The following is a 16,712-nucleotide window of genomic DNA, read 5'->3' on the forward strand; positions in this document are numbered from 1 at the left end:
CCAGGCAAGCCCGTCCCAGCTCCCAGGCCTCTGCCTTTCACCTCTCAGCCTCATCACCTCCTTCCCCACTCTTCCTCCTCATCCTTACTTTTGTCCTTCCCTTTCCATGTGCATCTCCCCCTCCCCTCCTCTAGCTGTGGGGAGTTACACCTCACCCCCACTTCCCTTCCTCGGGGGCTTCTGGACTCAGGGGCTCCGGAAATGTCACATCCCCTATACCTGCACTGAGATTACTGCTCTGGTCTGAAGCAGAGAGATAAGTTATGGGCAGTTACACAGACCAGGGGCCGCAGACCGCTGGCCCATGAACTGAATCAGGCCCGGAGATGTGTTTTATTTAACCAGCACAGAGTTTTAAAAAACGAAATCTCAGTGCCTCTAGGCTGGGCCTGCGCACTCCAGCTCCTGTTTGTTCAGTTCTCACCACCTGTCTCAGCATCGTAGGTTCTCCTGCTGACCTTCCCCGCCGGGGTCCTGGAGGCCTCTGTGCTCACGACCCCTGCAGCCACACGGCAGCTCCACTAACACATTCTCGCCAGTCTGGACTTTGGGGCACTACTTTCCTCCCCCTACAGCCTACAACAAACCCGAACTTCTCTAGAATGCCAACGACTCTGCCTCTCTCTCTCTCACACGAAAAACACAAAATATCTTCTTATCATATTATCTCTCAAAAACTGAAAGAAAGAGTCCAGTTATTTTTGTGGTTGGTGAGGATGAGCTACAAGAGGACCCTGGCTCCATGGCCTCTCCCATCTCCCTCCTACATGACTTCCCCTCCTACCTGAGAGTTCCCAGGTCTACACAGGGCCTTGCTTCTTCTTTTCCAGTCCCAGGTCATTCTCTTCTGGTTTCCTACACCCTCAACAGCTCCCCTATGCCCAGCCCTCCCCAGGAGACCGCAGGCATCTGCCTCTGCCATCATGCTCTACTTGGTCTGGTGTCCAAGCCTTCTCTAGTTCCCAGTTATGTGTTCCTTGCACCCAGCTTCTTCCTTATTTCCCTGGCACCTGGATTACTGGGGAAGGATTTGGAGGCTGGGCCTGGGGCCGTTGGGAGAGCTCTGACAACGACCGTGTCCCAGTGCTGCTGACATGCCTCCTGCTGGGGGACCCGCAGGTCCCTTGGTGGGCCACTGCACCGTAACTCTGCAGGAAGGGGGTGCACCAGGAAGGGCATCTTCTTGGCTGCTTATGCAGTTGGTCCCTAACTAGTGCTGCCAACGGGGCTGGGACTCAAGTGTCGAACTGAAGATGGACAGTGGATCACACAGCTCTCTATCACAAAGGCGGCATCGCTGCAGCAAAGCCCCTCTTATTGGGGCCTAACTAGACTATGGAGTGTTACAGTGCAAATAAAAATGGAAGAAAAATTTGGCCCCAATTTTCCCAAATTATGAAATGAGAAATCTTCAACCCAGCCCTATTATTGCTGCCCAAGGGTCCAATGACTGCCTCACTGATTGGCCTGATGGTCCCAAGGACAAGGTGTCCAGCCTTTGTCTGTGACTGCAGGTCTTCCTCTTTTTCCTCCTCTTGGCCTCAGAGCTCATTTACCTAAGAGCAGACACAGGTAGGCACAAACACACACAAATCCACACACCCTGAAGATATCAATCTCTGTGCCCACAAACCATCATGAATACATTCAAGCTGCACCTTTAGAGCACCAAAACAAATAACTTGCTCAACAGCAGAAAAACATTTCAACCCAGTAGTTTAGTGGTAGACAGATAAACCCACAGCGATTTAATTTTCCACCCGTTTAATATTTTACTTGTTATTAGGGCATTGGTTGTGAGACACTGTTTCCCACTCCTCAGATTTATCAGGGGCCCTTCTCTCTTCTCTAGCCTCACCCACATGGCTGGGTGAGCAGCACTGGGCATAGCTTCCCCTGCCTGAACCTGAACTCTGAATGCAAGAAACTTGCCCTGCGAGAATCTGACCTGGGGGTGGGGGGGCTGAGATGAAACAGCAGGGATTCAGAGAAGTGGCAGGCCACGTTCACACCCTTTACTGCATTCTTTTAAAGAACAGGAAGTGAGAAAGGAATTCTTTCCAGCATACAGTTTCCTCTTAATATAAGAATTCCAACTCCAGGCAGCAACAAGGAAGGGCCAAGGACGGACCTGAACTTTAAGAGGCAAAGTTGCAGAGTAGCTGGAGCTGAAGATCTAGGGAGCTGGGGGCAGACAATGGAGCCCCTGGTTTAAGGCGCTCCTTTGTGGGCTCAGAGGGAGCCCCCTTTTCAGCGTGCAGGCTCTGGTGTAGGGGGGTTTGGTTCATCTTCTGCACCAGTTACTACTATCGCTATTCTTTCTATGAAAGCATAATATTCTTGTCCACAACACACACCATCACATATACAACCACACTATCCCGTGGGTACTGGAACAAGCCCACTTCCCAACTGCTCCCTACCACCCCAACTTCCAACGGTGCCTCTGGTCCCCTGGATCTACTTTGCACAATAATTCCCACCTTGTGCCAATATGCACACAAAGCCATTGCCCCATCTCCCCCCCTCCCCAATATTCTCTTCTCCAGGCACCCCGTTTCCCTTCTCTAGGGGCTGCTCCTGCCTGGCCCCATCTCCACTTGGTTAATTCCCCCCGTGGCCCCTGTATTGAACTGTTGTGTTGTCCATTTCCCTGTGACAAGGGCTCTGGTTACAGAGTTATTGATTGGTTTTCATGCAGACAAATGGGCCCTTCCCGAGCTCCCATCGAAATCCCTGGCTGTATGGGCTGATTGTTGCCTCTCGGGGTGTAGGATTGCACTGGAGACCACCCTCCACGCAACCTCCTTTGCCCAGACTGTGGACGGTAATAAATGGAGGCAGCTTGAGTGATAATAAAAGCAATTGAGTAGGTTACCTGTGCAGATACAAGATTTATGCCTCTTCATATTTGATGTGATTGTTTTATTGAGTTCTCAGAATAGTTGGACACTATTTATTTATTTAGGGTTTTCCCCCTCTCGTTTCCTCTTTGCAACACCCTCCAAAACCCACCTGGAGCTTTCGTTAGGGACAACCCCTCCTGCCTTCCTCTTTCCTAGAGTTGCCAGTGGAGGTAAGAACTCAGGGCAACCAGCCATTGCTCTCACCTGAAAGCCATTTTGTGGCCTGCCCACCCACTCGGAGCCTGCCCGCAGGGAAACAGACCAATACAATTGTTGGCCAAGAAGTCTAAAATAACTAAGGGAACAAAAATGGCTTTTCAGGGGAACAAGTCCAGCTCATTTTAAGAAATAAGAAGGCCAGCAGTCATGACTATTTCACACATTATTCTAATGATGGGTGGCCTCAGCAGCAGGAGATGCTCTCTGGGGAAGGACAGGTGAACAAGGCTTTTCAGACAGAAACTGGCATGTCTGTCCACGATAGGTGGTCCGATCCAGTAGGCCCAGGGCCACAGAAAGCAAGTTCTCTATCCTTACTTTTCCCTTTCCTCTATGGGGAGAAGTCTTCTTCTTAACCCAACAACTTGCCTTGGCTCTTTGCCACTAGACCAACAGCCCTGACCACCAAACAACTGCAAGGGTATGGAGATGGGCAGGCAATGCTGCCTCTCTGGCCCAGCTTTGTGCCAAGCCAGGTCCAAGAGTCAAATGTGCAATGTTCTAGAACCTGTGTCTGAGAAAGAGACACAGACCCCCGCCCTGAACATGTCTTCAGCATTCCCTTGGCTGGGATGAGTGGCTCCCAGCTTACTTGGAAAGGCCTTTGAATGAACAGCTAGGCCACTGTCACCCCAGTGCCAGATTTCCAACGAAGACCTGCAGATGACACGAGACGGAACTGTTTAACAGCCCTGGGGCTGGCGCCTTCTTGAAGCCAGTGCTGCCACTGCTAGGAGAGTAAATATGCTCACTTAGAGCCCAACAGGCTAAGAGAGAGTGTGGGTAGCAGGTGATTGGGGGGGGGCGGAAATTGACTCTGGGAGGGTCCACTCCAAGGATCTAGGAGCTGAGAGTGCCTTGATCCCAAAGAGTATAGGGCAGGCTGAAAAAGTTAAGAGAGCGAGGGCCTCCTTGTCAGCTCAGTCCAAGACAGTGCCCTCAGGGGATCTTCAGTAACCCTAGACTCTATCTGGAGTTTGTGCCTGTGCCTTCAAAGGAGCTATATTCCCTACTCAGAGCAACAGCCAAACCTGAAGACTCTGGCATATAATCAGGAAAATCCTTCCTGCCCAGCCAATTGCTCAGCAACGTAACTAGGTGGCTGTTTCCCTTTCAGCAGCTTGGATCTCCCTCCATCTCCTCCCCCCTCCGGGCCATTTCCCACACCAGGTTTCAATCTCAAGTCACCTGTTTATAAACACCCGCCCTCTACAGCAGTGGTGTACAAGCTGAAGAGCTGCAACTCCACGATCAGCGATCGGTAACCCAATATTGAGAGTTATTCAAATAAATTCCACATGCTAAGCAATCTAGTCAACCCTCCGGATTTTTGACGGTGGTCTCTGGGGATGAGGGTGAGGTTGGGAGGCCTCTCTGACCTACTCCACTGGCTCAGAGAGGTATTTCTATGAGGATTTGCCAATGGAGAATGGGGGCTGGATGTCCAAGCCTTTATTGCGACAGGATCAGAAAAAGCCCAAACCATTTTTAAAGCACGAAAAGCAATTTAGTTTATAACCATAACAGTATATTTCAAGTGTGGCAACAGCATCTGTTTTGGGGAGAAGATGAAAACCCTCATGATTTGGCTCAGGTGGATAAGCATGTATGGATTTCCTTTCTTGCCAACAGCCAGCACAGGCACATTCTTACCATGAGGGTTATAAAGTACCCAACACAAGTGGGCACCTCACCAACAGTAAAGTGCTAAACTCAAGAACCACCCGGTCCCCAATGCGTCACACTTTCTACACAGAGGAAAATCTGTAGGCTCTTCCTACAGCAAGTGAGATTTCACAAAGTTCCTGGCGTCAGCAGCGCCAGCAGAAATCCCGCTTTTAGCAGGTTTTAGGGTTGAAGTAACGCATCTCAGATAAACCCTCCCCTTCAGAGCAAAGCACCTAGAGGGATGACGCTACGGGCATGGGCCCAGATGCACCCCTCCAGTCCTGACTCGGCAGCACACTGGGAAGCCCCCAGAATTCTTTCCAAAGTATGAGTCACGGTAGGATTCTGTCCCAAAGCAAAACCAAGAATACCCTGACTGTGCCTTGTTGACAAAGCAAGCCAGGAAGCCTAGCTGCAGACCCAGGGCTGGCTGCCCATGCTGCCGGTGGCTTCCCCGTTCTTCTCCTCCCACTCCCTTGCCATCTCCAGCAACACCTGTCCACAGATGGCTATTTTCCCACACCCAAAGGTAGCCTCCGTGCCCCTCAGGTGATAGGGCTCCGTGTTGAGAAAATTCTGCTGCTGTCAGAGCTGTCAAGCTGAAGCCGTTCTTTCTCCCACTCTCATCCCACTAGCAGCTCACTCTTCTACTTTCTCCCAGTTCTGGTGACTGCACCTCAAGGCCTCTGGAGCTTGATCCTGGGGTCACATGTCCCCTGCTCTCCGTGGCTTTTCAGGATGAGAGTATTCCCAAATTTTGTATAAGCCAGCTTCCCAAAACATCTCGGCCAGTGAGGGGGTATATGTTGGGGAGAGTGGGGAGAAGGGGTGCTAGACAGGGTGCTAGGCAAGGGGTGCTGCCACCACACCTGCCTTGATTGCTCCAATCCTCCACACATCAAGAGAAGCACATTGCCTTGACCGAACATATCTTGGGTTCCTCCCCTGGCTTGCAAATCCTATCACAACAACAAGATTTCTACCAAATGTTCTCCAGAACACCAGCACCCAGTCCCAGCAACATTGCTCCTCAGCAGGGCTGCTCTCCTCCCAAGACCTCGGTTCCAACTCACTCCCAAGACCAGTAGCCAGCCTAGAGGCTGAGAGGAGACAATGCTTCGTCCCCTTCGCATCCCTCACCGCCACTCCTGCCCCAGCCCCAAAGCTTCCCCAGCCTCCTCCTCTGGCTTTTAAATGCAAAAGACTCATTCCTCTCCCAAACCACCAGGAGAATTTCTCCAGCTCCTTTGGAAGGTATCTGAATGTCAAACCGCTATGCTCTCAATACCTAGCTGAGCCAGGCCCAGGGAGCTGGAGAATTTTCGGAGGGTGTATAATTAGCTGATCAGTATTATGTTACCCTGTTCATAACTGAATAACCATTTTAATACAGATGGCACACACTGGGATAATTTCTGGGGTCGCCTCGCAGTACATTACAGCACGAGTGTGGCAGAGGGAATCTTCTTTAGCCAAGGTACATTCTACCAGTTAATTTTACCTGCTGTTTTCAGGATGATTTGGGATAATTCCATTTCATTTGCAAAATATTAAAAAAAAACCCTTGATACGTAATGCCAGTTTCAGAAAAAGGCACCAGCTGAATTATTAGTTGTCCTGATAATGAGCCTATGAAGAGTGTAAAGAAAAACAAGGGTAGGAAACCCTCAGCCTTCTTCTCGTTTGGGGTGTTGCCCTACAATGCGCGGGGCGGGGGTAGAAAAGCTGGCCAAGGCTGTCTGGAATTGCACAGGGTCTGCGCTGACATCAGGTTGTACAGTTCTGTGATGGGAAAGCCATCTTGGGTTCCCATGTCCAAGTGCTCTTGTTATGTGCTGTACCTGCCACATGTGTACACTGGCCGGGGGTGGGGGGTACATACATGGAGTGTGCACGGGTTGCAGAGAGCACACTGGAGTGGCTCGGCGATTGGGAGACTATCTTGTGCTACTATATGTCGAGCTGAATCCAGCCTGAGTTGTCCCCCTGTGCCTGAGCCTGTCATCAGTGCAGGCTTAGGCCTGGACATAGGTACTCTAGGTGGCTGGAGGCATCTCCTAAGGTTCAGTCTCAGGGTCCAGAGTTCTCCCTCCTGACCTGGCATCCCACTCCTGGTCTAGCTCCTCTACTCCCTGCCAATGGCTGGCTGGTGGTTGGCGTTTGCTCTGCAGGCCTGGATACTGGTGGTAATAGGCCGGAAATTTGTGAGGAGCTGGCTAGCAAGGCCTGGGCTCCCGGGAGGCCAGCTTTGTGGGAGTCACCAGGGATGGCGGGGGAGCCAGGACAGGAGGCTGCACCTGCCGAAGGGAGCATGCCTTTAGAAAGGGAAGTCTGTTTGGAGGCGATGAATACACACTGGTCATTTTAAAGGCTTCGGTTGTGGGCTGTGATTGTCTCTAGATACCGAGGCGCGTAATCTTGGAGTCTTAATTACCACAAACACTTGGATTCATTTCCAGGACGCCAGCGGGAGAAGCCTGGCAGGGAATACCCAGCCCTGAGCTGGAGACAGCCTTGTCTGTCTGTCTATCTCTCTGCCTCCCAGGTCCCCTCTCCCTGCCCAAAGGACCTGGGAGCTGGGAGCAGGAGCAAGGGCAGGCAGAGGCTGAAGAAAGAACTGAGACCGGTGCTGGGGGAAGCCCTGGTTGGCAGGAGCTGGGAGCTGGAGCCCCACCCTGCAGCCCGGCGTGGCTTGCTCACCTGTTGATGGAAGAGACGCTGGGCACTGTGTCGTTGTCACAGATGCCCTCCGCCAGGAGCCGGTCCCGGATCTCCCAGGCGAACATAGTCGGATTCTGTCGCTTGTATTCAGCAATCTTGTCCACAACTTTGGGTGTTGCCACTTTGGGCTTGGAGCCGCCGATCACTCCGGGCTTGATGCTGCCGGTCTCGTAGTACCTGCGCCGGGAAGACCGGCGGGGTCAGCGAGAAGCGGGTCGTGGCAGGGACAGGGGGCTGCAGGCGCCGGAGCCGCTGAGCCACTCTCCTGCCTGAGGCAGTGGCACGGAGGGAAAAGGCCCAGAGTGTCTGAACCGGCTTCCAGAGTCCACTTGGCTAGGGCAGGGACACAGTGGAGGATGAGGGGAGGGACACCAGGGACGCTCCCTCCCTGGAGGAGGCCATACCAAAGGCTGCACGCACAGCAGCTGGAATCCATGCCCCTGGGAGTGGAAGCCCGGCCCCTCATTTGGGAAGAGCAGGAGGAACAGCACTTGGAGGCCTCCAGACCTTTCCCACAGAGCACAGGGACCCTATGGGAACCAGGACCAACCTTCTACCTCCTCAAGCTGATTTTTCTCTTCTCGGGGACCCATTTTTACCTTCCACCCTATTCCTCCAACCCTCCCTTCCAAAGGGAAGAGCTGTCCTTCTGTTTCTGAAGACTGGAATCAGGCTATCTCCCAGGAGCGGGGCAGGTGCTGGATGGCCCTGCTCCACCCTCGCTTCTGGGGCCACAGTCACCACCTGAGTGCCCTCTCCAAAAGGAGCAGCTCTCCAGATAGCCCCAGTCAGGGACCTCCCTCTCCCACTGGCGACCTCGACTTTTAGCCAAGCCCTCGGCTGGAGACCCAGGGCTATCCAAACGGGGAAGGAGACAGGGCATCTCCCAGGGGCAGCTCCGAGGCTCTCACCTGCCCAGGATTTTGCTGACACAGCCGTGGCTGACCCGCAGCTGCCGGGAGATGTCGCAGGGCCGCACACCCTGGTGGGCCAGCTCCACGATGCGCTGCCTCACCACGTCGGGCAGGGGCCTGCCATTCACAAACACCCCCCCAAGCTGGTTCACACCCCCGTGCCCTGCTGGGGAGAGACAAGAAAAAAAAACAACACCCCACACACAGCAGGGACCGGCCATTAGTCAGGGTCCGTGACCCAGGACGTGCAAAGGGAGCAGGCAGGGCGGAAGGGCATGTTCCCGGACTCGCGGGAGAACGAAGGCCGCCGACCACAATGCAGAGGATTAGGGACTGGAATCTGCGGAGCTGCAGAAACGCGGAAGCGCAGATGCTGGGCGGAGGGCAGGGAAAGAACGCGGCTCTAAGACCGGTGCGACGCCAGGGAGAAAGTGAGGGAAGGAATGGGGAAGCGGGGCGAGAGGGAAAAAAAGGGAAGAGGGGGAGAAAAACAGCACAGTGGGAATTAATGCCAGCAGGAAAGAATGTAGAGAAGAGAGGACAGGAAGGGCCGGGCGGAGGACGGAACCCAGAGAGGTGCGAAATCCCGCCTGAGCCGCAGGCAAGAGGGAGTTGTAGGAGCCTGCTTGGAGGCGGATGATTCTGGGGTGTTTGGTCCGGTTGACTCTGTACATAAGGACTCCAAGCACAGAGAGGGCCTAAGTGCCTGACATCCCCCCCTTTTGCTCCCTACCTCTTTCCTTGTATTTATTTTTAATTGGAGTTAGAGTTTTCCTGCCTCTTTCCCTGTGTTTTTGTTTTGTTTTCTGATGGGGAGTTTTTCTTTCCTTTACGTTTTCTATCTTTAGATATTTGGGGAGCCATATTTCCCCTTCGCCTCTGTAGTGTTTAAAGTTCAAAGAAAGCCAACTGGAGGAGGAAAGGCTGAAGAGGCAGGGGCCCAGAATCTGCTGCGCTCGGAGATGGGGAGGCAGTGGAGAGCCGCAAGGTGCCGGGGTAGCAGCCACAGAACGCAGACTGCTTGGGTTCGTTCGCCTGCCGCGCTGCGCTAGGCTTCTGGCCCACGGCCTCGCTCAGGACGCACGGTACAGGTCGCCCAGGCAGGCTGAAGGCGCACGGGGCACCCTGTGCAGCCAGCCCGAGCCAGCCCATGTCCATCTGACCTTTTAGACCTCCGCAGCCACTCAGGAAACCGGGCAGCAACGGCGTTTGCTCTCCTGGGCAAGAGGAGGGTGCTGGGTCTCCAACCTGACTCCAGCGCAGGCTCCCAACCTCGGAGCCGAGGTGGTCGCCGGATGCCAGGCCTGAGGACGCTGCCTGGCGCCCCATTCTCCCTGGCTGACAGCAGTCTAGAAATCCTGCACCCAAAGCTATCAACCCGCAGCCGCAGTTACTGAGCAATCCAACCGCAGAGAGTTCTAGCGGCAGAGTCCGACCTGACCGGGCCAGCAACCTGCAGTCCCTGTCCTGCTAGCCTCAGGCGACTTTCGGAGAAAGCGGGGACATCTGCACCCGACTCGCTTCTCTCCGGTTCCCTTCTGGGGGACCGAGAATAGGGGCCGGCGAAACCCCTGGGGAGAGGCCTCTGATCTAGAGGCTGGGGGAGGCCGGAGCCTCTTATTCTACCCCTCATCCATGCTAGGCTCCCTACCTCTAGCCCCGCTCCTCACCCTCCCCTCCCTCCAAACCCGACCATCAATAATTTAGGCCCCGGGAGAACTCGCGTTACCGGTATGAAAAGGCGGCAGCTGCGGGCAGATTAAAGATGAATAATTCAGCCTCCCCGGGCTCGGGGCCCGGCCCCTCGACCCCAATCTAAGGGGTGGGTAAGGGAAGGGGGCACGGCGGGAGTCCAGGGCTGGGGCCGAGAACCTGCGCTGAGTCGGGCCTGGAATGCGCCACTGCCGCCGGCGCCGACTCGGGCTGCCGCTGCTGGCCGGCCAGCCCGCCCGCCCGCGCCGCGGTCTCTCCCTTCCTCCGACCACCTTCGGCTCGCCTTGCTACCCTTTCGGTTTCAAAGTGGCACCCAGTGGGCGGCCAGGACTCGGCAGATACCCCGCGGAATCGGCAAGAGAGGAGAGGCAGCGAGGCCAGGAGGCCGGCGGGCTGGGCGAAGACGGCGTGGTACCCCGTTCCACTCCCTCCGAAAAGGAGTCAGGATTTCAGGCTCGGCTCCCAGAAACCCGCGGCAGCCGGAGGCCCCTGGCTCGGATTTCCTGTGCTTGGAAATTATTTAGGGAAATACATTTTGTCACAGGAGTATTTTTTAAAGCTCCCTTACATGTATATGCGCTAAATACATGCTTAGAGAAAAATACAGCTCTCCCTCCTAGGCTCTCTTGTCCGAAGCACAGATCCAAGCCAGGTCTAAAAAGTTTCCCTGTGAAAAGTTACAAATCATCCTTGATTATTAATCTACAGAGGAGGGGAAGTTTTCTATTTAGAATCTATTTATCTTAAAAAACAAAAAAAGAAGCCGGCAAAACAAAACAAAAAACAAAAATTATCTCTGAATTGTTTTCCAAGCTAAAGACATATGACAAGAATTAGATAAATTCAAATTTCATTAAAATAATTCTCTTTTCCTAGTTTCAAATTTCTTTTCTCCCCTTCTCCTTTTTCCTGTAACATTTTTTTCTGTTTTCTTGCTCTTCTTTCCTCTCCCTTGTTTTGATTTCTCTCTCCTTTCTCCCCAGCTTTGGCATTTGCCTTCCTTTTGTTCTTCCCCCCTCCTTTTCTCCCTCTTTTCCTATCCCCTGGCCAGGTTACTGGCTGGCCCATCCTTACCACAGAGTGGGAGCCCAGCAAGGAGCCTCCAGAACTAGAAGCCGAGCTTTGCTCTACCCAGGGATCGCCTGGAAGGCTCTTCTACGTGATCTCTCACAGACTTCGATTTCTCCTTGGAATCCCTCTTTGTTTTTAGAGCATCTCCCAGGGAGAGGCAGAGAAAGATGACCACCACGTCCTGCCAATCTCAGACTCCCAACTCCAGGACAAGAGGGGAAGGAGTAGGATGGAAGGTAGGAAAAAAAAGAAGAGGAAGGAAGTATTTCAAACCAGCCCACAAGAAGCCTTGGCTGGGCTGGCAGGGCCAGGAGGTGCTGGGAGCTGAGGGTCAGAAGGGGGCACCCCACCCCCACACTCTTCAGCCTGATTGTCCTGACACTGAGGCTGCCCTTGCTGGGAGTCTCCTCCTGGACCACCACACTCTAAGTTCCAGAAAGGTAGAGATGAGGGGAGGGAGGAGGGGGAGGCAGAGAGAGAGAGAAAGAGAGAAGATAAAGAAAACACAACACAAAACCCTGAAAACTGCCTGTCCATTAGTCCCCCAGCTCCAGTCAAGAGGGTGGCCAGGGAGTAGGGTGGTTGGAGCCAGGGTCAGGGGCTGTGGATCCACTACCTAAGAAAAAGCAGGTGGAAGGAAGGAAGGTGATGGGCACCAGGGAGGTAGGAAGACAGGTAGAAGAAGTATGAATGACATAAGGCAGAAGAGAGAGAAACTGGGGGCTTTAGAAACACCGGGAAATGAGGAAGAACGAAAGGGGTGACCAGGAGAAGCCAGGGTGGCCTCCAAGATGGGACCCGAGCGCGTAAGGAGCCAGGGCCGCGCCAGGACGGGACAGGGTGGGACGGGGTGCCCCGAGCTGGGGCAGGAGCAGGGCGCCGGTACTCACGGTGCATCGCGGAGAAGGGGTCTGCTTTGCAGTGCATATCCATGGGGAGACAGAGGAGCGGGAGCAGCGCGGCCGCCGCCGCCGTGTCGCCTCTCAAACTCAACTTCAGGACTTGAGGAAAAAAGGGAGGGACGGTGTGGGGGGTGGAGTGAGCGGGCTCCCGGCTGCGGCGGAGCGCTCGGGGGCGGGGGGCGCCGCGCTGCGCTCCCCGCGGGGACTCCTCCCGGGCCTGCCGGAGCTTGCAACCGCAGCGCCCGGAACTTCCCACCGTCGGGGCGCGGGGCTGGGCGGTCAGCAGAACGGCCCCGGGGCGGAAGGCCGGGCCGGGGAGACCTGGGGGCGCATGGCGCGCGCGGCAGCTGCGGCCGGGGCTGAGGCTGGGCGGGGGAGACGGCTCGCTCAGCTCCCCTGGAACCCGTTCATCCAGAGGCGGCAGTCGGAGTAGCCGTGGAGCAGGGGCGGCCCGAGGGCGCCGGGCGGGGAGCCGGGCCGCTCCAAGTGCCGGTGAGTTGGCGAAGTTGGCAAAGAAGTAGCAATCCTCGGGATGTCCGAGCGGGCGCCTTCGGGAGGGGAGAGCGCGAGCCGGGCCCCCGCCCCCGGAAAAGGCTGGCGCGCTCCGCCGCGGCCGAAGGGCCGGGAGGAGGGAAGAAGGGAGGGAGCCGAGGGACGCCGGCAGCACTGGACTGGCCCCAGGTGGGTTGCGTTTGCGAGAAGACTCGGCCGGAGACTGGAGCCTCGGCTCCCGGTGTGTGTCTCTCTAAAAGCTGCAAAGCCCCCTCCAGACCCCCTCCCTCTCCCCGCGCTGGGAGATGGATGACTTGTCAGACAAAGGCAATAGATTCCACCACTCTGTGATTCGCCAGCGCCGGAGCCCCGAGCTTCGGCGAGGAGGGCCCCGCGCCTGTCACTCCGGTGCCGGCGAGGGGAGGGCAGGGGAGGGGGAGACGGGAGGGAGGGAAAGAGGGAGGGAGGGAGGAGCGGGTGAAGGGGGAGGGGGAGGGGAGGGGAGGGGAGCGGGCCAGGGGGAGGGGGGGAGAGGAGCCTGGGATTAAAACTACATTGAGAAACGAAACTCGCAGATAAGATAAACGTTAGATAAGGATAAAGAGCGGCCAGTCTAATGAATATTCAGGCCACAACAGAGAGTCGCAGAACGCGCCACGTTTGGAAGCCGGCTAGAAGTCCCAACTCACCCAGCCCTGCCATCCACTGGCCAGTGCCCGCATGAGCCACGGGGCCCCGAGCTCGTCCGCAACCCTACTCCTATCTCCCCTACTCTCAGCTCTCAGTTCCCTTCCGTTCCTCCTGGTTCCTCCTTCCTCTCTCTGGTCCTTCCCTTTCGCCTGTCCCTCCTGAGGTAACTCCCCACCCACATACCCCCAATTCTCATTCCGGGGCAAAGTGTCCGGCAGTTTTTCCTCTCTCGTCCCACGCACGGCTGCGCGCAGGGCTTCCCTCGTCCCCTTGCCTAACGGGGTCTGGACAGCCCAGAACGCTCGGTTTAGAATCGAGCTGGAGACGTCCGGCGGGGACCCACCTGCCTCAGTGGGACCCAACGGACGGTGCGAGAGCCCGGGGACTTGGCTCCTGGACCCTCGGGTGGCCGGGGAGGGGGCTTGGGGAGACAGTGCAGAACGACTGGTCGCTGGCGGCAGAGGACGCGGGAGACCGAGGCTCGGCTCGCTCTCCCCGGCTGGGGAGAAGAGGCTGCGAACGAGGCTGAGCGCCGCCCGCTGCCAGCTCGGCGGATCCAGAGCAAGCGCAGGAGGCGCAGCGCGCTCGGCCAGGACCCGCTCCTGCCGGAGCCGCTGGTCCAGCCTCCGCGGCCCTCCAACGCACTCGCTCCCTCGCTCGCTCAGGTCCGCTCGCACGCACCAGACAGGAGAAGCCCTTTGTCTCCTAACTGGTTAAGTACAGAATATCCGGGAGATCTTTATGAAATATTTTCCCTCGTCTCATAAATCATCTTGGCACTTCAGCTGATGTTTTAACTCTCCCTCCTTCGCTCCCTCCCCCTCCCCTTTCTGGGTCTGCGAAAGGGCGGCTCAGGGAAGCCGGCGCTGCGCTCTAGCAGCCGGTACTCGAGGCGACTCTAGCCCCTGCCTGCCGACCCTGGCGCCCGCAGAAGCGCCGCGGACTCGCGCCGCTGTCCCTCTGGCCGGCGCCCAGGCGGCAGCTAGGTTGGGGGGCGGAACCCGCCCAACTCAGGCAGGAGGAAACTCCTACAGGGCCTCTTGCACCTGGGTTTTCAGAGCGCCCTTCATTCTCGGGCGGGGTTCGGGCCAGGTTCAGCCCGACAGGGTTCCGAGCTTCCCACCCTTTAGGAGGCCGGATCCGCTGGGATCCTGTCATTTGCTCTCCTTCCTGGATCCTCCGGAGCCCAATCCGCTTAATCCACCTGCGAAGTAATTTCTGGGAGGAAAAATCCCCTCCCCCGCCCCCTCCCTCCCAGCCCTCACCCCCACTTCCTTTGGGCGGCCAACCTGGTTCGCTCGGGCTGGAGGTGGAAGGCGCAGGGTCAGTCTCTTCCTCCCGAGACCTGCAGATGGCGCTCCCGGGTTTGCTTTGGCCTCACAACCCCACGAACACGCACTAACTTGGTGTGGGGAGCGAAAAAGGAAAACAGTTCCGGGCAGCCTAAAGGAAAAGGCTCCTGGGCCTGGGAGCGAAGGGCTCTCAGGTGTTATTAGCTGGTTCAGCCTTGGGCTTCTTTCAGGGAGGTAAATTAACCCAGAATTGGGATGAGGGGGCCCCATCGAGGAAGGGTCCTTACTGAGAGGAGCTCAGAACCGAAGGAGCCCTTTGCCCCAGGTCTCCCTATGTTGGTCTAGGAAGTTGTCTTAGGGAGTCTGAACTCTTGAAAAAACTGGACTGTGGGCAGGACCCCTCTCCACACACAGACTCAGATTTTTCTAGAATCAGCTAGACATGTCCCTAGGTTACACATACTACGAAGAAGTGTGGGTGCATACAACAGGCGTTTTTTACATACTAAGCAAGAGGGATTTTCATGTTTTGTAAAGAAGAGGACTTAGTGCACAAAGTGTGCTGGAAGTTGCACTCACACACCTATACTACACATGTACCCCCTGAGGAGTGAAGACACTTCTATTGATAGTCCAATTCCCAGGTAGCCCCTGAGATTCCAGAACCCCACTCCCCCTGCTCCTGGGACACTTTCCTCAGCACTGCATTAGCTGGACATCCACCCTCCCACAAAGCCAGCCCCTGGCAGCTTCCTCCTTGGCTCCAGCCTGTTCAAGTGTCTAGAAAATCAAAGAGCAATACTCCCCGATGATTAGAAGCCCTTTTAGCCAAGACTCAGCCTTCTCCCAGGGCTCCAGGCTGAAGGGCTGGCCTACAGATTTCTCTCCAGAGGTGTTGGCCTCTCCCTCTGATGCTCCCTTTCCTGTTCTTCCCTTTTTTCTCCTATAGTCTTAGTAGAGGAGAAAAAAGCCAGAAAGGAAAAAAGGAAAGAAGAAAGAAGAGGAAAGAGGAAAAGAAAGAGAAAGAAAGAAAACAACCCAACCCCAAACACAACCCGGGCTCCGACCTGTCAGGGTTGGTTGCTTTTCCCGTCTGCCTCTAAATGAACCTTTTCTCTCTGGTGTTTTCAAAGCAGCCCTTCCACCCCCCAACCTAGGGGCATTTACACTTCAAACAAGGCGCCCGCCTCGCTGCGGAAATTTAAAGGCAAATAAACTTTTGGGGAGTTGCTCTGATACCCATCTCGGGATTTGCTTCATTAGCCGCCTCTGTGCATCTGATCTGCCCAATAAATCTTTCTTGTGGATCTCCGCTCCTTCACCTTCTCCGCTCCCTTCCCTGCCAGGCTTGCCTGGCGCCGGGCACCCCCGCCCTTGCCTCCTTCCTCTCTGACGAGCTCCGGCCGCCAGGCCCTCCAGTTGTCTCCCGTCTGCTTTGTCGGGTGTAGGTGTCCGGGAGGCCTTGGTCGCCATTGAGCTTCTCTCTCCTCCCCCACAGTACACACACGCAAAGGCACCCCAAGCCAAGCCAAGAGCGACTAGCACCCTGAGCTCCCAAATGCATTTCTGGGCAGACTGTGCATGAAGTGCTCGGCAAACCCTTTCCGGTGCCCCTGATTGCACCCTCTCCCTGCCCGACCCTTCTGCTCCTTTTCCGTTTTCCCATTCCCTGGCCCAGTGCTTTCTACCCTGGGAGGAAAAGCTGAGGCTTGGTTGCCTACCCTCTGCAGGCAGGGCCCTGACCTGGGGCCCCAGGCGCCTGACCTGGAGCAGTTGAGGAAGGCGGCTGGGCTGAGAGGGGGCGGGGGACTGGGGCGCCTGGTGGGGGCCCGGGGAGCATCCCAGCCAAGCCCCTCCCTGGTGGCCTGGGCCAGCCTTCCTCCTTCCACTCCTTCCACCTCCCGGGGAGTGGCAAGGGGAGCCAGGGCCAGGGCTCTGAGGGAGGGGATTAGAAATTCCGAAATTAAATGTATCTCCCTAGGAAATGCTCCCCACAGCGCGGAGCAAATTAAACGCATTAAAGTTCAGGGCGGGGAAAGCTGTTTAGAACCAAGGGGGGAAAAACAAGTCCAAAGGGAAGAAAAGCAGAAACGGAGGAGGGAAAAGCAGAGGATAGAGCAGAGC

General features: G+C 55.9%; 1 protein-coding gene across 8 annotated transcripts in view; it reads right to left on the reverse strand.

Moving 5' to 3' along the window:
- The window catches only part of PAX2 (paired box 2), a 90,489-nt gene that overhangs the window by 67,780 nt on the left and 5,997 nt on the right, over positions 1 to 16,712 (reverse strand). For 7 of the 8 annotated variants that reach the window (XM_059900643.1, XM_059900641.1, XM_059900644.1 and 4 more), the window contains 3 exons: positions 12,103 to 12,213; positions 8,426 to 8,594; positions 7,494 to 7,691 (listed from right to left, as the gene is read on the reverse strand). In XM_059900643.1, the coding sequence (XP_059756626.1) occupies positions 7,494 to 7,691; positions 8,426 to 8,594; positions 12,103 to 12,213 (478 nt within the window). Of the gene's footprint in view, positions 1 to 7,493; positions 7,692 to 8,425; positions 8,595 to 12,102; positions 12,214 to 16,712 lie in introns of those variants that run through there. The other variant, XM_059900642.1, reaches the window with a different exon arrangement.

The sequence above is a fragment of the Balaenoptera ricei genome, chromosome 16, assembly GCF_028023285.1.
Source record: "Balaenoptera ricei isolate mBalRic1 chromosome 16, mBalRic1.hap2, whole genome shotgun sequence".
Taxonomy (NCBI): Eukaryota; Metazoa; Chordata; class Mammalia; order Artiodactyla; family Balaenopteridae; genus Balaenoptera; species Balaenoptera ricei.